The sequence below is a fragment of the Daucus carota genome, chromosome 9 (genome assembly GCF_001625215.2).
Source record: "Daucus carota subsp. sativus chromosome 9, DH1 v3.0, whole genome shotgun sequence".
Classification (NCBI taxonomy): domain Eukaryota; kingdom Viridiplantae; phylum Streptophyta; class Magnoliopsida; order Apiales; family Apiaceae; genus Daucus; species Daucus carota.
The window spans coordinates 37,149,284-37,170,630 of NC_030389.2; the positions used below are offsets into that span (position 1 = coordinate 37,149,284).

The 21,347-nt window shown below is 35.2% G+C and overlaps 3 protein-coding genes across 3 annotated transcripts in view; 2 read left to right on the forward strand and 1 right to left on the reverse strand.

Moving 5' to 3' along the window:
• The first annotated feature begins 1,114 nt into the window (after positions 1–1,114).
• Positions 1,115–4,627, forward strand: LOC108202463 (probable metal-nicotianamine transporter YSL7). Its single transcript, XM_017370857.2, has 7 exons — positions 1,115–1,850; positions 2,046–2,209; positions 2,369–2,466; positions 2,801–2,935; positions 3,022–3,211; positions 3,312–3,824; positions 3,942–4,627. The coding sequence occupies exons 1-7, from the start codon at positions 1,400–1,402 to the stop codon at positions 4,533–4,535; spliced, it is 2,145 nt and encodes a 714-aa protein (XP_017226346.1). The 5' UTR covers positions 1,115–1,399; the 3' UTR covers positions 4,536–4,627.
• On the reverse strand, positions 4,580–18,803 carry LOC108202462 (probable inactive ATP-dependent zinc metalloprotease FTSHI 5, chloroplastic). Its single transcript, XM_064084661.1, has 19 exons — positions 17,655–18,803; positions 16,490–16,961; positions 15,480–15,680; positions 15,107–15,400; positions 14,744–14,968; positions 13,549–13,638; positions 13,328–13,459; positions 12,698–12,871; positions 12,159–12,280; positions 11,432–11,633; positions 11,183–11,311; positions 10,644–10,826; positions 10,131–10,250; positions 9,752–9,937; positions 9,585–9,659; positions 9,111–9,170; positions 8,202–8,309; positions 6,815–6,895; positions 4,580–5,366 (listed from the first exon to the last, which is right to left on the reverse strand). The coding sequence occupies exons 1-19, from the start codon at positions 18,590–18,592 to the stop codon at positions 5,298–5,300; spliced, it is 3,861 nt and encodes a 1,286-aa protein (XP_063940731.1). The 5' UTR covers positions 18,593–18,803; the 3' UTR covers positions 4,580–5,297.
• A 921-nt stretch (positions 18,804–19,724) lies between these two features.
• Positions 19,725–21,347, forward strand: part of LOC108201553 (disease resistance protein RPV1-like) — a 60,062-nt gene continuing 58,439 nt past the window's right edge. Inside the window, exon 1 of the mRNA XM_017369844.2 lies at positions 19,725–21,216. Within this exon, the coding sequence (XP_017225333.1) occupies positions 20,540–21,216 (677 nt within the window). The 5' untranslated portion in view covers positions 19,725–20,539. The remainder of the gene's footprint in view (positions 21,217–21,347) is intronic.

Consider the following 21,347-nt stretch of genomic DNA (forward strand, 5'->3'; position numbering starts at 1 on the left):
AAAAGATAAGTCTTGTTTGTTTATGCAGACTTATACAAATAGACAATTTTTAACTTTCTGTTAAAAAAAAGACAATTATTAACTTAAAATTAGAAACATTTTTTTTAACGTAGGAACCGTCGCTGCTACCTTTCGGTGTGCATTGGGTAAATTAGAAACAGTTTTAAAACTAACTTAAATCCAGTTAAACAGACGGAAAAAACAAGCAGGAGAAGACACTCAATCTATACTATATTATAATAAGCCAACATGGGTATAATTTGTAGTCCAAGGTTTTAGTTATATTTTTTGGTTTGGTACTCTATTCTCTTCTTGGTATATAAGTCTACAAATGTGGAGTCTATTAGTATTATATTGTTAAACAGTTTCAAATACTAAAAACACTCATAACAATACATTATCATATAATATTTCATTAAAAAAATTATAATAATGTTATAAATAAAATTATAAATATACAATTTTGAATATTTTTTTTTAACAAGAACCTTAATATAACTCTTTTTAATTTAACGTGTTCTATTTCAATATAAACATGAATCATTACATAACTCCTTCTAACTCCAATCTTAAAAGTTATTGTTGTCAAAAAAAACCAAGATTACAAAATTACGTGTGAAATTCGATTGAGATTACTGAATCTTTCAAAGGTGTTACACGATCGACTATGTTTGGAAAATATTTGAATTTTCTAACTTTTTTATTTTTAAATCTACATGTACTAAATTCAGATTAAATGTACTAATATATGTATATATAGTCAGTTGAATAATATAATTTAATTAAAATTCAATCTATTAATACTAAAATACTAATAAAATGATGTTAAAATTTAAATTATAAATAATAAATTACGACTATATACCCGCCCGTGCTTCGCACGGGTTAAAAGCTAGTATAAATAAAATAAAGGGCAAAGTATTTTTATCTTCCTCTGCCTCGTTAATATTGTCGATGATTTTACCGTCAATATACCCGCAACACATAAAAATACCGAAAACACAAAAAATTTAAAACACTAGAATTCCAAAATTGGAGTCCTCTGACATCTAATATTCTGACTGTTAATAAACTGGCCTGTAGATTTACATACTTCCAAATGTGTAGGATGTGTACACACATAGTATTATCCAAACTCAAGTCATGAACACTTTACAGTTTACTACTATATATTTAAGTCTGTTCATTTCTGCAACACATGCTGGCAAGAAACAAGCGATGCAGCCTATGTTTCTCAACGTTAAAACCATTAAATCACTCTGTTTCATTAGTTTGAGTATAGTTTAAGTCCAAACACATACAGACAACTATAAAATATTCTTTCATCAACCTTGCTGGTAGTATAAAAGAAACTTCTCCAAGTTGTGTCTGTAGATTCACCACCATTTCGGGATCAAGAATGGGGACCACACGAGACGAGGACTCGATAGAGAATGGCCACAACCAGGAAGCTGTGGCGGGTCATGAGCGCGAGGAGGAGACATTGCACCGGAGGAAACTGATGGGGGATTCGAAAGATGAGGTGGAAGATGAAGTCAAAGAAATTCAGTCTATTGAGATGATTTTTAAGGATACTAAAGTGCCATCATGGCAGAGCCAGTTGACTGTGAGGGCCTTTGTTGTGAGCTTTGTGTTGGGGATTTTGTTCACTTTTATTGTGATGAAGTTGAATCTCACTAGTGGAATCATTCCTTCTCTTAATGTGTCAGCTGGTTTGTTGGGGTTTTTCTTTGTTAAGACATGGACTAAGTTCTTGGATAAATCAGGGCTTTTGAAACAGCCCTTTACTAGGCAAGAAAATACTGTCATTCAGACATGTGTTGTGGCCACTTCTGGGATTGCCTTCAGTGGTATGTACCATATATCTCTTCCTGTTTCATTAATATTAGCATAGCTAGTATTTGAATTTCACGGAAACAGTCTCTCTAGTTTCGTTCCGAAGTAGGGGTAAGGTCTGGGTACATATCACGGTCCTGAATTCTACTTATGACTGGTATTCTGTATATCTTTTGTTTGGTGACCTAACAAGTTGAATATTTTTCTAGGGGGATTTGGAAGCTATCTTTTCGGAATGAGCGAAATCATTGCTAATCAGTCGACAACAGCCAATGATTCTCAGAATATCAAGAACCCGAGTTTGTCATGGATTATTGGTTTTCTTTTCATTGTCAGCTTCCTTGGCCTTTTCTCAGTGCTGCCTCTCCGAAAGGTAAACTATATTCTAGCAAAGACAGAAACAGATATTTACGCAATGTCTGGAAACTCAGACTCAATTCTAAATTGACTAGATCAGGAATAACACTGGGAAATTTCTGAGTTGCAGTTTTTACATCACTTGCTTATTCTGATCTTTAACCGGTGATTTCAGATAATGGTTATAGACTACAAACTTATATACCCAAGTGGGACTGCAACTGCTCATCTTATCAACAGTTTCCACACTCCTCAGGGTGCCAAACTAGCCAAGTAATACTCAACTTTCCTTTACTTTGATGATCATTCTACAAGCAATCACTTGTGACTATTTTGAAAGAGTAGTGTAGCGTACCCCAAATTTTGTTTCCAATTTTTCCCCCAAATGACGTGGCAGACAGATTGCTAATTTTAATTGGGTGGCTGATGTGCATACAGGAGGTCCCATTATAATTAGTGTGAGTTGAACCAATCATAAGTTGCCAACTATATTTGGGAAAAAAAATTGGGAACACTTTTTGGGTACCTAGCATTTTCCATTTTGAAATGTCAAAAACAAACTTAAATGGTTCTTCTACGCCTACTAACAAACCTGGCAATGATCTAGGAAACAAGTCAAAGCATTGGGCAAATTCTTCTCCTTTAGCTTCTTGTGGGGTTTCTTCCAATGGTTTTTCACTTCCGGGGATGGTTGTGGATTTGCAAGCTTCCCCACATTTGGCCTCAAAGCCTACGAAAACAGGTCAGTACAGCGCTTGTTAGCAAATCTGAAGTTAACAAACTTTATCCAATCCAAGCATGAGTGTTATTGATTAATTTGTTCAACAGGTTTTATTTTGACTTCTCCGCAACATATGTTGGGGTAGGAATGATATGTCCATACATAATAAACATATCTCTGCTAGTGGGATCAATTCTTTCATGGGGTATAATGTGGCCTCTCATAGAAAACAGAAAAGGTGACTGGTATAGTAAAGATCTGAGTCCCAGCAGTCTCCATGGGATCCAAGGTTACCGGGTAATCTACGCGAATAATATAGCAATAACAATAATAAAGTATTCAGTGCAGCAAATATTTTGTATTCCAACCAAAAACTGATACTCACCAATCCTTGCAGGTTTTCATTTCAATCTCGTTGATTCTTGGAGATGGAATATACAACTTCTTCAAAGTTCTCAGTAGGACGATAGTTGGCTTATCGCATCAGCTTCGCAACAAAGACCCTAACTCGATTCTTCCACTTGCTGATAAGACTTCTGCAGAAGCAAAAGCAGCTTCTTTTGATGATCAGTGCAGAACTGAAATGTTTCTCAGGGATCAAATACCGTCGTGGCTAGCAGTTAGCGGTTATGTCATAATTGCTGCTATCTCAACAGCTGTTCTGCCTCAAATCTTCAAGCAACTGGAATGGTATTATGTCATTGTTATCTACATCTTTGCTCCAGCATTAGCTTTCTGCAATGCGTATGGCTGTGGGCTGACTGACTGGTCACTTGCCTCGACTTATGGAAAGCTTGCCATTTTCACGATTGGAGCTTGGGCAGGAAAAGACAACGGTGGAGTTCTTGCAGGCCTTGCTGCTTGTGGGGTGATGATGAACATTGTAGCAACAGCTTCTGACCTAATGCAGGTATTTAACAACTCCATCCCTATCTTCCCCTCTCTGCATCCTTTCGAGGCTAGTGTCTTACATATACATAAGTGCTTGCGTGATCAATTTCTGACAAAACGTCTCCCTCTAATACAGGATTTCAAGACAGGGTACATGACCCTAGCTTCACCAAGGTCTATGTTTGTGAGCCAAATCATTGGAACCGCAATGGGTTGTGTGATTTCTCCTTGTGTGTTCTGGCTCTTTTACAAGGCTTTCGATGATCTAGGAATTCCAGGCTCAGAATATCCAGCACCTTTCGCCCTTGTTTACAGAAACATGGCCATTCTGGGAGTAGAAGGATTTTCATCATTGCCAAAGAACTGTCTAACGCTATGCTACATCTTCTTCGCTGGAGCTATAGTTATAAACATGATCAAAGATGTTACACCCAATAAGTATGCAAAGTACATTCCACTTCCCATGGCAATGGCAATACCATTCTACCTCGGGTCATACTTTGCCATTGACATGTGTGTCGGTAGCTTAATACTCTTCGTATGGGAGAAGATAAACAAAGCTAAGGCGGATGCCTTTGGCCCTGCAGTAGCTTCAGGACTCATTTGCGGTGATGGAATCTGGACATTACCCAGTTCAATTCTAGCTTTGGCTGGGGTGAAGCCTCCTATATGCATGAAATTTCTTTCGAAAAATACAAATAACAAGGTTGATGCGTTCCTGTCTTCCTAAATACAGCACTGCTGGCTTAATATATAGTACTCATGTGTAAAATATTATTCGGAAGTAAAATTCTGTATAAATGATGAATAACTTTCAGTTTACACCTAGATTATGCAAATTACAGTCTTGACACAAAGCTTACGTACAAATATTGTCAAAAAACTTTTCATCTCTAGTACATATTGTGCAAAGATTTTGGCAAAAGATAACTCATTTTTGCCACTATGCCGAGGACAATTGTTTACAATAGTCAATAAGTAATGACATTGATATACAAACTTTATACAGAAATAAAATTCAGATGCTCTCAATTTTCGAATTTAGCAAGTCTTGGAAAGGATATAATGACATCCTGATCATCACATGAAACCATGCCTCTGTACAGCTACCTAACTTGCACCTCAATTCCGAATCCTCATCATTCATAAAAGTTCTAAGCCCTTGGTCTCTGATTGATGATCAGAAAAGCACTTTGATGAGCACAAAATTCTTTTGACAAACTAATCCATTTTCAATGAAAATGCGAGGATTTTTTCATCTCTTCAACTCTCTCCATTATTTAATGTCGTAAGTAAATGCTGAGGCAAATTTGGCCAGCTTGGAGTTCTCGACATTCAACCAAAGATCGTACAGAAAGGTGATCTCTAGAACATAGAAATTTGATGGAAAGATGCTAGAAAATATTTTCCAGCAATCAGCGAAGAAATCAGTTCCTCAAGCAGCACTCATATCATCAAAACAGGCAAAGGAATATCCAGCTCCCTGCTGGCCCTAATTTGCTGTACCTAAAAGAGCAGTTCCTGATGCATTGCCATTTTCGATCAAGTCTCGAAAAACAGGCTGCAAAAAATTGACACGAGTCATAAAGTGAAATACAATATCAAACAAGCATGTAGATTTACCAAACTAAATAGCTACGGATACAAAATCAGCTATCAAGGACCTTTTCTTATGCAAGTGAAGCAGCAAAACAATGATAAGTTTCACTCTTAGCCGGACAATCTACCATAATCTCATGTTAATAGGTGATATATGGGTACTCTGTTACAAATTTTGCAACAGATTTCAACCCAGCAATACCCTTTCTTTAAAGTACGCCATATTAGCTAATAATACATGATAAACATATAAGGAGTAAATCAAATTATAAGTCATTTTGAAGAACTTCTAAAATCAACCAATAGTAAAAAATAACATGGCCATATTCTTTAGGTGCGCTAACTCGCCCACAATGCGAAGGCTTTTCAAGCATCAGAAATTCACCCCAATTCAGTACAAAGCTGAATGAAAGCATATGGATTGCCTAAAAAACATCAAATAACATAAATAGTAGACAGGGGAGATATAGATGACCAATAATCCAAACCGTTTGCAACCTTATCCAAATATCTTTATATAAAATTATGAATTATAAAGAATAGTCCAAAATTATTTTATTTTTTTTTGCCAACAAATTTAGTCCAAAATTAATTTGACCTGGAGTTGGAAAAAACAGTCTGTGAGCAGTAAAGAGTTGATCAATAATCAAATATATGTGCTTAATGGACGGTTAAAAAACAGTGTTCAGGGTCATTATTCCACTAGATACTAGTATATATATATATTAATAATAAGTGAAACAAGGGTGATTTCAGTATGCAAGTTAAAAGTTCACAGAAGAACTGTGGTATAATTCTGCATACAAACAATTTCCAACTTATGAAGACCAGTTTTTTTATCCTCCATTTATCCAAATCCAATTAAAATCCTACTTCCAGGCCTTTATTTATGTGAGGATCCACTGGCCTCCTCCGGCCTCCAATAATCTTATGTACAACAATAAAGCAGAAGAAAAACACAAAGAATGTAAGACAAAAGTCTAAAGGAGTGGAAAATCAACAACATGTCATAGATGTGGCTAAAGAAAAGACGAGTGTACAATGATACAAGAGGGCTAATATATTGCATTTAACAACATGGCATACATAGAACTACGTTCAATTTTGAGTTTTGAGTTGAATTTTGCTAACGTAAGAGAGAGATATACAGACAACCACCATAAAGTTGTGCCTAGGGCTCAGGTGATGCAATAAATTTAATATCAGTGCAAAGGTAAAAAAATAAAATCATGTTGAGTCACCAAAAGAGCTAAAACTCATCTTCAACCAAAATTGATAAGTCTCCACGTACAAGTCATAAAGGTCAACACTAGTATACTACACATTTAACAGAGTTTACAAATTCAGGCTACAGCCCCTGAGGCATCTATTGCACAGAAAAACATCAAGTTTAATATTTAGAATATTTACCTCTTCCTCATAAACATCTGAAAGATAAAATGGTTCTTTTTCCCATACGCCGCCGTTATCTGAGACTATTCTTTCTAAATCCTGATAGACAATAAGAAAGGAAATATATAGCGATGAACTGAAATATATACCTACACTAGCCTTCCAAAAATTGGTTAAATTTGCAAGGTGCAAAAGCAAAACATACTATATTAGGTAAATAGGTAGCAATGTAGGACATCTCGGTGACAGATAACAACACAGTCCACTATAGGTAAGTCATGATCAAATAACATTAAAGAGTAATTGTACGTTTAAGTATATAAAGGGTAAACTTGTATACAAAACTAGTTACCATATGGAACACCTACAATGGATAAAGTAGCCATTGTTCTAGAGAGGACCCTCTGAGAGAACCATTGATTTTATTATAGAATATCACCAAGTAATCTTTCACAACACATAAAATTGATTCTAATGTAGAATACTACAATATACAAATTTTACAAAAAATTTAACATTTAAAACTAGAACAAAAAATTGATTTTAAAATTGGTTCTACAGTATAATCATTTTGGATCATTTTGATTCTACTGTAGAATCATGTTGGAACATTTCACAATTTTCAAAGATTTTTGGAAGGAAAAAAAAGTAGTATAATTTCATGTTTGATTTACTGATTGAAATATGTAATTATATTTAACAGAAAATGTGATAAATATATGTATTATATGTATTCTTATAATGGTAAGTTGCGGGACTCTATATATACAGGGGGTACTCTTTGTAGTGTTACTGGATACAGTAGTAAATGAACACACACACACACACACACACACATAAACTTAAACATTGATAAGAACTTGAAAGAATACATAAGTATCATCTCAAATCTCAACCCAACATTGACCGTCAACATACAAATTTTATTGTAGTCATATTTGTGCAAGTTGTACACACACGGTATAAATATTAAGGATACATACCCATCTTATGGAGGAATGAAATTCTTTAGAATCAGAAACAGAATAAGGATAGTGTAGAATAGAATACAGGAAAAATTGACTCTTATTAGACTATAATCCAGATAAGCACCATATAACAGACACAGAATTTACTCATATAAGAGACCACTAATCACACTACTAGGCATCTCCCAGTCCATTAACCTATATTTTGATAATTGCATAACTTAAAATTGGTGCTCTAACTAAATCTGGCCAACTGATGATTTGGTCTCAGGTGTTTGCACGCACAAAAGCATAAGACTCCACAGTTAAAATTACTCTAAAACCTTGCAACATAATTTATCATTTATCAGTTTTTAACAGTACACAGTATACTTTTCCCGTGTCCACACCAGGGTCCATAAGCTAAAAATTTACAGAACTGAGTAATAGTTGTTCACCTTCCTGGTTAGGATCTCATGTTCAAGTAATTCCTCCACAATTTTCTCTAGCACCTGATAATTACTCTGAAGAATTACTTTGGCTTTATCATATGCCAAGTAATACAACTGCAAACAACAAAACAACAGTACATGTCAACCATATCATACTTGCAGAGGTTAGTGAGGAAGAATGAATCACCACTCTACCAGTTCTCTGTCATTAGGCACACCTGATATACATGCAATAACCCTAGTAATATACCCCCACCCCAAAAAAAAAAAGAAGAAGAAGAAGTGTATTACGTTTTTGCTATAATTTGGTTTAGGGCAAGATGATTAAACTATGATTCATCTAAGTTATTAACTTTAATATAAAAGATGTCTTCAAGAACATATTATATTGCAATTTCAGCTTCAGTCAAGCATGAATCGGTCCACTGCGAGCATATCTGATGTGTAAACGAGTGAGACATGTTATATATATTTGTAAAAATTTCTGCAATTATTGACTTGATCATTATGTAAGAAAGGGGTATGCAGCACCCATCTATGAGTTTATCATTGTTTAACAGAAAGATATATAAAACAAGAAGATAACATATGAATTTACAGTCTAAATGTGTCCAGTCATCAGTGATCAATGTCAATAATATTAACAAATTGAGATAGCTCCAACATGGGCAAGGATAGGTCAAACATGTAGTAGTCAACCAAAGCATGATACACACTTCCAGATTTTTCTTTATTATTAGCAAGAAGCTTATCCACATACAGGAAACAGCAGTTGCAGGACCACACATTTAACCTGCGTTTCTGAGGTGATTTTATATATTGAGAAAAAAATTATAAATTCTACATGCACATTCATGTTCAGAATTCCACCATATGACAGTACAAAGCACGTTTAGGAGCTTCACATATATGTACCTTTTCAACTTTAGCTGCCATCTCATACTCATGTTTGTTCCCCATGCTTAAAGCAGTGCTCTGTGTCAGATGAAAAGAATAAGTAAGCTATTGTCACAATGGATACAGAAGATTAGCAAGCAAGCATACAATTTTACAAAAACTTATGTTGGCTGGTAAGTAACTAGTAAATGTGTTAATTTCAAAGGACAAATTAATATGTTAAAAGTGAAAGTGTCAAATATACTATTTTTAATGGTATTAATCATTATCGTCAATTGATGAATGAAAGCATGGAGATGCATACGACGGCCTCATATACCGTGGTACGGTCCTTGGTAAGTTTTAAGTTTCAAGTCAACAATAAATACTTGTTTTAAAATGACCTAATAAGTGTTCTGTTTTAAAGTTGACAGAGTAGTATATAATATATACTACCACAGGCGCACATTCCCTTGATATAAAATTAGACATTCTTAAACAAAATGCCAGTACCGCATTGTTATGATGATAAATTGTTGGGCTGTCATCAGGACCCCAACCGTACTGAATCACCATCCTGGTAGCTATCTGTTGCAAGTTGCCAAATATGTTGATTCTTTTCCCGGAGAAACAATAGAATGAAATATTACACACTAAAGACATATGGGTAATAATTAGACCTCCTCTGCCTGTTTTATCTCTGAAGAAGAGAGGATATTTTCTTCCCCAAAAGGTAGAAGCAATTGCGCTGCAACATAAGAACCAAAACAAAAAACAAGTTTTTTCTCAAGGTAAGATCTTGATTCGACATTCCCATTCATAGAACCTTCATTTTTAGCCTTGGTAATTTTTGTGCATCCTATTCCCTGCAATAGAAGATATTAAAATAAATCAGTGCCTTAAATGCCATCAGATGTTAAATGTAAAATATTATAGTTCTCTAAGGTGTGATCAGAAGATATCAAGACTGCTTCCATGCAATATACATCATGGGAGATGTCTTGCTACAGCAATGCACAAGTAAATGACTGGATAGCATAGCTCCTGCAAATTTGTTACCTCCCAAGAAAAAGGCTCAAGCCACAGATTATCAACAACATCAAAGTTTGGCAGTAGAAGAGCAATGAGACCTCTCCCTGAAGCCCAAACAGCATGTGGAAACTTTGTCTCTCTTGTCCACTATCAAACATAAAAGCATGTGGTTAGATTCTAGGCAACGATAAGAATTTTACAGGTTATAATTAACTGCAAGAGTGCAAGCATTAACAAATAGACTGCGTTAGTAGAAATTCTAGGCTACGGTTACACAAACTCACTAAGTAAACTGTTTTGTTGGTTCATTTCACTTGGATGCAGTATTAAGGTATTTCAGTCTTTGAATTAGATTGCACTATTGCAGGGTAACTGTGTGTTTGAATAGGGAGGGGTACACTTTCGAAAGTGTTTGCAAGCCTTGAAGGAGTTGAGAAAAGAGAGAAGATATAAAAATGAATCTGAGAACAGACAAATAATAATTAAAGTAAAAGAGAAGAGTGTATTTTAACAGCAACGGGAATTGGAAAGGATACTCACATCAAGAGGAGGACTTAGGAGTTCAATGCCGTTACTTATTTGTCCATACGGCTCCATAAGATCAACCACACTTTGCAAATCCTCTTTTGTCAGTGTCAATCCAAGATGATTTACAAGCATTTTACTAATGCCTTTCCCTATCTTAGTTTTTCTCACCCATTCAGGAACTGAATTGCTGAAGGTCTGCAAAATATATCTCAGGTTAAAATTAAGTTAAGCACAGATGAACATGTAGATCAGATTGACACCCATTACACATAAAGTATGCCAGCCTTTTACAAAACTATAGGCAGAAAAAGACAGGCTGACACTAACAAATTGTCCCAGTACCCGGAATTTCTTTCACGACCAGTTTACTAAACTATCAATATGTAACTATCAGAATATTCTCTGTGTTAGTGTATCAAACCTACTACCTCGTTTACCTGGTGAAAAGAAAAGTAGGGTAAATTTAAAAGAGAGCACAACAAATTTGTAACAATCTTTGCCCTTTCACATTGGAATGTTACTATATTATAGCAGCTACAATAATTTCTTACCGCAAACCAACTGCAGTAGCTCATTAATTCATCTGTGTCCAGAAATTTACTTCTATAGGCGCTACCCTCCAATGCCACAGGAACGAGCTTGAGTTCTGCAGGACGTAAAATAGAGGTTTTTTCCGCAACCTGAAAGCATGGACTATGGGGTCTTATTTAACCAAACTACCAAAGATTATAAGCATGTAACAGTCAGAAACTATCAAAATAAAGAGCATTTGATATAGAAAGCAAGCTACGCATAATCACCTTACTCCAATCAACATAATCAATAATTTCATTATCCATACTTTCTTTAGCTGCTGTCAGAAGTATCTTCTCTCTTTCAGTCGGAGTTGGCTGCTGAAGATGGAATATTCTATCCATCCGACCAGGACGTTGTAATGCCTCGTCAATCTGTTTAAGATTTCGTGTCGTAGCCATTAACACGACCCCTTCCTGTTTCTCAAATCTGCAGAGGATTTCATTGTAGAACAGAATGACTAATTACAATGTAGGAACAGGGAATTGATTCTAATAAAATACAACCAAATTCACTAAGCCCCCTATCTATATTTTAAGAAATGGGAGGATTGAAAGAAAACAGCATGCACCAGTAATGAAGTTCAGGAATGTTATAATACTTAGTCACTCTTATAATGCAATAACTAATTCTTAATTTCAGGGCACACTCACTCAAAAAAAAGAGTACAGGTCTACCAGGGGAAAACAAAACTTTACCCTGGTTAACAACGATAAAACATCAAAAAAGTGCACACGTGTCTAGTTTCATAGCATTATAACTATAAGATTCTTCATATCACTAGTTTACTTATTACATGCACACAATGGTATTTCGTTCCACACGCACATTCAGTAAAACCAGTAGTTAAATTGTAAAGAACATGACCTCTTAGCAAGTTACAGAAAATTTAGCACCCATAGTATATGATTTATTTATGTTTAATTAACAAACACAAAGGAAACTTAAAAGTACCCGTCAAGTTCCACAAGAAGTTGATTAATAAAAGCTTCATGATCCTGCTTCTTCGTGTGAAGGAACTTACCGCGGACACCAGCAAAGAGATCAAAGTCCTCAACAAATATAATGACAGGAGCCTAGAAGTTACATCCAGTGAGTTGTGTTACTTAAGATAAAAGGTAACTGATAAAGAAGATAAAAGGCATCTAATACAGAAAGAAAAAAGAGAAAAACATTAAGGTAGACTCCATAAGGAGTGCACCACCAAAGAGCAAAAAGCATGGAGTGCTAATATGCTAAGATGTCCAATACATACAGTACTTAGACCAGGAAGTGCCTTTAAAGACTCCATAAGAGAGATCCATAGAAAATCAAAGAATCACCAACCCTTAACAAATCAGATAATGAACAAATCTCCCCAAGAGTCTTACATATTAATACAAAAGATTATTAGCAACATTATAGTCTATTTAGATCATTAGTCATCATGTCAACTCAGGTTGTGTAATTATGTAAAGAAGAAAGTAATCTATAAAGAGTACAAAGTTACAAACCAGATCCCGTGCTGTTTGGAAGAGCTCTCTGACATTTGAGGCACTCTGTCCAACCCATAAACCAGCTTCCAGTTGTTGAGCTTTAACTTCAACAAGAGGAACCTTAGCTTCTGCAGCAATTGCCAGTGCTAAAGATGTCTTACCAGTTCCTCTTTCTCCTACTATAAGAACGCCCTGCATTAAACAAGCAGATAATTTCATCATGTCCATAAGGTGGAACCAGATCCACGTACAGTTTAAGTTAGAACAGATTATAAGGCTGGTAGCAGGTGCGCAAATGTAAAGCAGGTACAATCATTAAGCAGTCCTTACTAAGAACACAAGAAGCCAGTACAAGCTCCATGGAGGGCACTTATATGCCAACCAAAATATCAAATATAAACTTGGGTGTGCTTAATAATAATATTGGTGAATAAAAGATTGAATATGAGAGAGAGACTCATAGAAGCAAGTATCTAAGTACTGATGGATGTTCTGCCTTGTTTCATAATTCTATATAGACATATATGTGAGCTTGAGACAACATATAACACAGAAAACAGCACGAATCTGCTGGATACATTGCAGTCAATTGTCACCCTACACCACATGTTGCACTGTAATTTATTAAGACAATAGGAAAATTTTTACCCTAGGTGCACGGGCTCCCATGTCTTGAAAGGCACGGGGATTTTTCAAAAATGCAACAACTTCGTTGATTTCTTCTCTCATGGAATCAATGCTCGAGAAGTTCTTCAACTCTATAGGTGGATTCTTCACTCTCTGTCCAAAATAATTGGTAAGATAAGATTAACGACTGTGTAATATTATTCAACTATACAATAGTAAAGCCAGAGTAATAGAGTATGAACCTTCATTTGATCAAAAGCGGTGCTTATCGGATCAACACCAGCCTTTCTCTTCCTCTTCATACTCCTCTTCCTATATCTAAAATAAGCTTTCTGCAATATTATAAAAACATTATACTAGAACACAATCCATAAAGTACAGCAAATATTCTAAGGGCAAGATAATACATTACAATTCATCAACACAATAACACATGCGTTGCAACAACGGGGTGGGTCTGCTAGTTAGCCACATGGAACTACAGATGTGTAGTAATATTAAAACGGCATATACAATTATCCCAGGTCACAGGCTCACCAAGTCAAATTCTATATGTACTGTGATTTTCTAATAATATAGATGTTTAGGTCATCATTTTATTTCTACTTTCCTTCAATAGGATCATTCCAGGGGAAATGGCTGGATAAGAAGTATCCTCTCTTGAACATGTTCATCCTAGGAAAGTGAATAACAGACTAACTGGGTAGCGGAGCACTAATCTCAAACCACTTCCGTGAAGAAAGCGACCTCACCTTCACTCTCACAGGGAATGAAATTTTAGTTAGTGAACTTCATTACACTTAAACACAGAAGAATTCCGGTTGAAACCTTCTTAAACAAAATGGATCTTAGTGTAAAACATTATTAAGCAAAACTTTATTACGCGGTTTTGATCACTCATCTTCAGTTTGATTATGGTAGACATAATTTATTTACGTTGATCCAAGAAACACTGGTGTACGCAATACAACGTTTAATTTAGTAAAATAAAGCAATTTACAACATTTCAGCGATGGCATCAAATCCGAGACGCGTCCTTTTGACATAATAAGTCACAAGATAAGGGTAGTCCATTTATATTGAAAAGTTTCCTTTCGGAAAAAGTCACAAGGTAAGGGTAATCCATATTATATTTTCCGTTTAATTTCCTTAAATTTAAGTAATTAGCATTAATGTTCAGAAAAACGGGGAATGAGTCTCTGAGTTTACTTTACAAAAGTTATCTAGCAACTACCAAGGGAGGTCAAAGCTATATTATAAAGCTGTAAACTAAGGACAGCACCTCCAATAAAGGTACACAGAGTATATCTTATATTCACAGGGTATGTCATACATACAGGGGAATGCAGTACGTATAATACTATCTGAAAAAGAACTAAAATAAGCAAATAAGTGCCATATATGAAGTGAATTGCAGTTGTGATGAAAGAATATTACCAATCTCCGCAACTTCCTCATATTTGGATCTCTGCGCAAAGGCCCAAAACCTAGAAGTCTTGGGATTTTCCGCTTCATAAATCGGAAAACATGAAGTAGCACATATCCGTAGATGACTGTTCTAACAGTGAATCCAAGATACCAAACAAAATCAAGTGAATTACGAGATCTAAAATTCATATCAGCAACAGTCAGCCAATCCATATACCATGCTAAGCCTGCTGACTGGTATGTGTATGCCCAGCATGAAAAAAGAAATAAGGTCAAAAAGGAAATTTGTTTCAATATAACATATTTAAATCTCTGAACGAGTAGACAGACATTGGCTACTACATAATGAGTTAACAGGGTCAAAGTATTTACCGATGATGGGATTACAAACTCCACTATAGGGAAGACAATCACCAACAATATGTCCTCATTTAAGTTCTTAAACCTCTCAAAGATCTTTTGACGTACAACAGTTACATTTCCAGAATTCCAAACACCCATCCAGGATTGGTAGGCAAACCTCATCATCAAGAGAAGATGTTGACCAATACTCAACTCTGAAAAAGGGATCCACATTAGCTGAATGGATGTGGGAACATCTGAAGCAAGCATCTTCATATATAACCCATCAAACCCTCCTAAGCCTTCAAACAGCATATCGTATTCCTGAATTAAGAATGATAAGGTATGATCACAGATTTGAAAAGTCATGAAACTAAAAGAGAACACAGTTTTATAAGATTACCTTAGTATCAACATAATATTCCTTGTCATCCCCTTTTAGCGTAACATACATGGCACCCCAGTCATGCCTGATCCGTGCACTCTCAACAAGTTTCCGAGACACAGCATAAGGAACAGCTATTGGATCCATTTCACGTCTATTTTTTTCTTCGTTATACCAAGTCTTGGAAACGACTCTATCCCGATCCAGAAGAATACGCTCCTAAAAGTCAAAAAATTCAACATAATTCCAAGCACAATCCAGTAAATAGTTACAACAAGAAAATCAAAATCAATCTAAGATGCCTATTCCTCTTAGGAATTTGAAATTGTAGTAAAGCTAGTGCTAACCCTTAACATCAGATTAAAAACTCAATGCATGGATCAATGGGAACATACAATTGTCTTCTGACAGTCAATCATCAAGAGAGTTAAGATCACAATCACAATGAGTACTCTTTATCAGTCATGAAAACTATCTGGCAGGCCTGCCACCAGATGTATGTCCTGCATTCTCATCGTCAAGAATGGGTGATTTATAGTGCCTCTCATGGGTTCTCTCCATCTTATGGAGTCTGTTGGCAAAAGGCCGGGAATTCTTCTTCTTGTTCCATAATAAGTATTTCAGGGGGGGGGGGGGGGGGGGGATATGCACTCTCATCTCAAAATAGAAATATTAAAGTATATGGAAATGAAATGTGACAGGCATTTTAACTCTTTAACCCACATGGTCCTGTTTTGGGGGCAATTGGATGATATGAAGGCAGATATTTAGCAACTATTAAGCTAAGCTATTGGATCAACAATTTGCGTATAATATATGGTTGAACATTTTGTGGAATCATCATATAGTAAGAAGCTCAACTGTCCACAACAGAATCACAAACAGATATAACAAAAGATTGGCGAAAGCAGAAGGGCTAAAATCTTGCGGCACAGAAATAGGAAAATGCATCCTTAACAACAATATCATTATATCAAGGTGCAGTATTATGAACCAAGATTACTTCACATGTAAATAGCATTACAAACCTGTCTTTGAGCTACATATTTTTTACCAAATTCCTCATCTTCTAACAAATCTTTTTTGAGATCTGCCTTCACATCTTCTCTCCACTTTTTCCAACTATGATGTAAATGGTTGCTAGCAGCTCTCGGGGAAACAACTTCTTTATTTCCAAACATCCATTTTGACTCAATTTCTGGGTAACCCTTGACAATGTCAGCTACTGGGCTATTGACGATAAAACGTTTCTCATCACCAAACCTTTTCATATTTTTCCTGATTCCAGAATTTAGATTCCTTTGCATCTCTCTCGAGTCTTCAAGTGCTTTCTTTATACGCTCAACAAAATCAGTAGAATCTTGATCAAAAGGAAGTTCATTATCATCATTTTCCATGACACTTGGCAAAATCATTTGTTCCCAGAGTTGCCTTTGAGTGGATTTCAGCTCATTCTGAATATCAAGTCTAGAGAGCTTAGTAAGAGAGCTTTTGGATACACTGCATGCAAGGACAAAACACCAGCATAAATACAGAGAGAGTAAGAATCTTGACATGGTAAATTACTGACAAGGAACCTAGCCAATTAAATCCATCTTGAATATCAGAATTTCCAGAAAATTAATATATCGCTTTACTCAGTCCATGCATATGAAATCGTTATACCCAGGTCTACACAATTCCTTGCAAAATCAGATTACCAGTCCATAAAAAATTACCATAATACAGTCAATTGAAACATCAAACAAGTATTTTCTATCACTAGTGGCAGCTATCGCAAATCCGCAATGTACAATATAGTTCATAATCGCTTTAATAACAGTTCCATAAAAGAACCAAAAAATAACTAAAATTCTTATCATGTGCTATGTAATTAAATTCAAAGCATTTTTTATTTTACCGAAAGGGAAAAAATAGATAAGGAAAGTCGTGAGATGAGGATAACCAAAAACATAATGGTAACAAAAGCATGGACAGATAGGTTGACCTTGGAGTATATATTTTTAAGGCTACAACCTAAGAAAGCTAAATAAACTCTGAAGTGAAAAGATAAACAGTATAGACTGAAATTCAGAATCAACGAAACAATATTAGTAAATTATATTGTCAGATAATAAAATACCTAACATCAATTACAAACTAATTAAATCTGGAACGCGAATCAACTGAAATATTTAAAAAAGCGAATACCACCTGTCAATGTTTTTCAGCCTTAAATTCCTGTTAAAATTCTCAACAAGAAGCTGACATTCTCTCTCAATATACGAAATCTCCCTCACAGCAACATGAAACAAGAGTGCCTCCTTCATGGACAAATTATCCTCAATCTCATCTATTTGGTCCATAATCTCATTATATTCCTTCTCACCGATACTCATTTCCTCTTCCAACTTCATAATCTGTTCCTTAGCATTCTCATCCTCTAAACTCTCCCTCTCTTTCCTCGCACTCATCACTTTGTCAAGTACTTTATCAGACTTTCTAGTTAAAACATCCACCTCTTCTTTCCAAATATCAAGTTCCTCGTCAAATTTCCTCAAAAGCTCATCCTGCAACTCTTGTTTCTTCAACTTAACCTTCTTCAACCACGTCTTAACATCTCGCACGTCCCCTTTACCCAATTCAACCTCCTTAATACTCCTAAGCAAACCTGATACAATCTCCAACAATCTTTTCGTATAATCTGAATAATAGTCCCCCTTAACTGGCTTCAAAACCTTCTCACTCTCCTTAACTTTCCTCAACTCCTTCTCTTTCCCTTTCGACTTTTTCGATTTCTTCACCACCTCAGTAGCCACAGGAGCAGCTAAAACCGCTCTAGGTCTCGACAACCCACCAAACGAACATAACCCAACAACAAAACAAAAAACCGTCAACAAAACTCGTTTAGTAATTTCATCAAGCACATTATCTGCGCTACTCAAAACCGGGTCATTTTCATTTTTTCTTCTCGTGGGTATCAAAGATTCTGAGAATGGAACAAATTTAACAGCATTTCTGATCTGGGTTTTGGGTTTCTGCGATGAATTGATGTAAAAATGGGTCCGGAACTTAATGCGGCGCCGATTGAGTGTGGGAAATGAAGGGATTTTAGAGAAAGGGTTTTGAGTTGTAGTGAGAGTCGAATACATTGAGGTCACGATGATGTTTGTGAAGAAAAATCAGGGAATTAAGGGGTTTTAGATACATACATTATATGTAAGTATATATCGAAGGAAAGCCGGAGGAGGTTCAAGGAAGAAAAATGGAGGGGATAAGAGTTAACTCCGCCGGGCGATTGTATTGAAACTACACACTTTTTCTTCTCTATATTTACTTTTGTTATTATAAAATTCTTGCATTAGAGCAGTATAATTTTTGATTTTCAAGGACTTGTTTTCTTTTCCCCGGTAAATTCAGGATTTTTTAGAGGATTAAAATTTTTTCTTTTAAAACAGTTTCCTAATAAAATTTTTAGTAGTTCCCTCTTTTTTCATCATTGTTTAATTTTATTTGAATATAGCCCAATATGATCAAGAAAAAATTCATTTTAAAATAATTTTTGTTATGAAATAAAATTAATAAGTTATAATTTTATTTTAAAAATTACAAAAAACCTAATAAATATATTCTATCTACGTCATAATAAGATAACTAAAATAGGTTATATTAAGGTGGTTGATTAGTTAATAGATTACATATAATAACAATAACAAGATTTTCAATTTTTTTGATAATATTTTTGTTAATCAGTTGATTAATTAGATATTGACGATTTTATACTTTTCATGGATATGCTATAAATTACTTAAAATTTATATTATATAATAAGAAAGAATTATTGATATAAAGGTATCTTATCTCTTGTGCTCAAATAGCACAATATTCATAGAAAAGATGGATTGAGCATCTTACTTGATCAAAAATGAAACAAAAATATAATTTTATATTTAAAATAATGATATATTTTGAATCTGTGAAATTTGTAAAAAACAATACATTATCCAAATATGATTTTATTTGGCATTAAAATTAATTTTTTATTAAATTATATCAGTAACTCAATACATTTTGAGTCCATACTTTAACAAATTATTATTATACACCATCTAAAGATTTTATCTTAAGTAATTAGATTATTTAACAAAATCATATTTTTCACTTTTTCTTTCTTAATTTTATTATTTTACATAACACATACACAATTTCTCAAAACATGATATTTACTATAAATTACTCTGATGCCAAATAAAAGAAAAAAATAAGTCCTTCAAGAAAAATAGCTTTCCTAAACTCTGTTTATGCCATTTTTCCATCCTCATTGTCTTTTCATAATCTTCTACTCTCTATGCCTTCTACTTTGTTTGCCTAATTCTCTTAATCGAAGCATGGCAATCATTGCCACGGTTATGTATGTGTGCATAGATTTAATTGAGAGAGAAATTGGGGAGAAAAACAAATAGCAAAAAAGAGACTGCAATACAGAGAAGATTCAGAAAGTAGTATGAAGTGGGGAAATTTCAGTCAAGTTGCAAAGCAAGTGAGTGAAGTTTCCAAGTCAAAAGCAGTGGAGAAAGAAGACATATTGCATTTTTATCTGCTGGAAACGTGAAGAGTGTACTCGGTAAATAGTTTTCTTCTAGTTCATTTTGTATGAATGGCTTTTGAGTTTTGAAAAATGTTGAAAGAATCAATCTCAGCATATGCACCCTTCAATCCCAGAACGGGCTCTCGGGTGAACACCAAAAAGTATTGTAGTCGATGGATTATTGTCAAATAATTGATATGAACTTGGGCAATGTATTCTAGTTGCTCTTGTCAAAAATAAAAGTAGTATGAACTGCAGCAATTTCGGTGAAGTTGCCAAGCAAAGTGATTGAACTTTCCAGCTCTATTATTGTCAAAAACTAGTCATATGACTTGGACAATTCAGTGCAGAAAAAGTCAAAAGCGGTGGAAAAAGAAGACATATATGATATATATACCACACGAATAGAGTTTGGGAAGTGGAAAAGGCATTAGAAAGCAAGTGCATTATTATCACCTGGAAACATAAACATTGTACTCGGCATACTTTTCTTCTACTTCATTTTGAATCAATGGCTTTTGTGTTATGGGAAACGTTCACAGAATCAATCACAGCATACGCAGATCTCTCTCCTGCGACTTTCCTTACATCTCTAACCTTGGGGCTTGCCTTGTTCTACGCTATTTCAGTGATGTTTAGGCCCTCTGCTCAGCCACACCAGCAGTACTGTTCGGTGGTGAAAGACAAGAATGAAGTTACAGTGGATACCACAACTAGTCAATTAGCAGTTGTCACCTCATCCCCTCTATGGGATGTCTTTTTGAGTTTTCGTGGCCAAGACACTCGCACAAATTTCATTTCACATCTTTACCATGCTTTGGATCAGGCAGGGATCGTAACCTTCAAAGACGATCCTGCACTTGAAAAGGGTGAAGAAATCTCATCAGCTCTGCGTCAAGCAATCACAAATTCTAAAATGTTTGTACTAGTTATCTCACAGAACTATGCTGCTTCGTCGTGGTGCCTTGATGAGCTTGTAGAGATCCTGAGTTGCAAGAGAACAAAGAATCAGGTTATTCCAGTATTTTACCATGTTAATCCATCAGATCTACGACACCACAGGGGGAGTTTTGGCGTAGCTCTTAAAAAGCATGAGAAGCGTCACTCTGTTGATAGGATTCACAAGTGGAAATCTGCGCTTACTGAAGTCGCAGCTCTATCAGGTTACCATTTGGAAGACGCAAAAGAGTAAGTCCTTTATGATGACTTCTTTATCTAATTCAAACCATCTGTTTTTCTATTAATGTTCAGTTACACTTTCTGTAAACACATGACATGCTTACTGATTAAAGGACTTGCGACGCAACACATTATATATT

Excerpts from the sequence above, each read along its gene's own strand:
- LOC108202463 (XM_017370857.2), top strand. The coding sequence starts at position 1,400 with ATGGGGACCACACGAGACGAGGACTCGATAGAGAATGGCCACAACCAG. Across the intron at positions 1,851-2,045 it reads TTCTGGGATTGCCTTCAGTG|GGGGATTTGGAAGCTATCTT; the intron begins GTATGTACCATA and ends ATATTTTTCTAG. Across the intron at positions 2,210-2,368 it reads CAGTGCTGCCTCTCCGAAAG|ATAATGGTTATAGACTACAA; the intron begins GTAAACTATATT and ends CGGTGATTTCAG.
- LOC108202462 (XM_064084661.1), bottom strand. The coding sequence starts at position 18,592 with ATGTATTCGACTCTCACTACAACTCAAAACCCTTTCTCTAAAATCCCT. Across the intron at positions 13,639-14,743 it reads TGAGGAAGTTGCGGAGATTG|AAAGCTTATTTTAGATATAG; the intron begins GTAATATTCTTT and ends ATAATATTGCAG. Across the intron at positions 10,251-10,643 it reads TCCTAAGTCCTCCTCTTGAT|TGGACAAGAGAGACAAAGTT; the intron begins GTGAGTATCCTT and ends TATGTTTGATAG.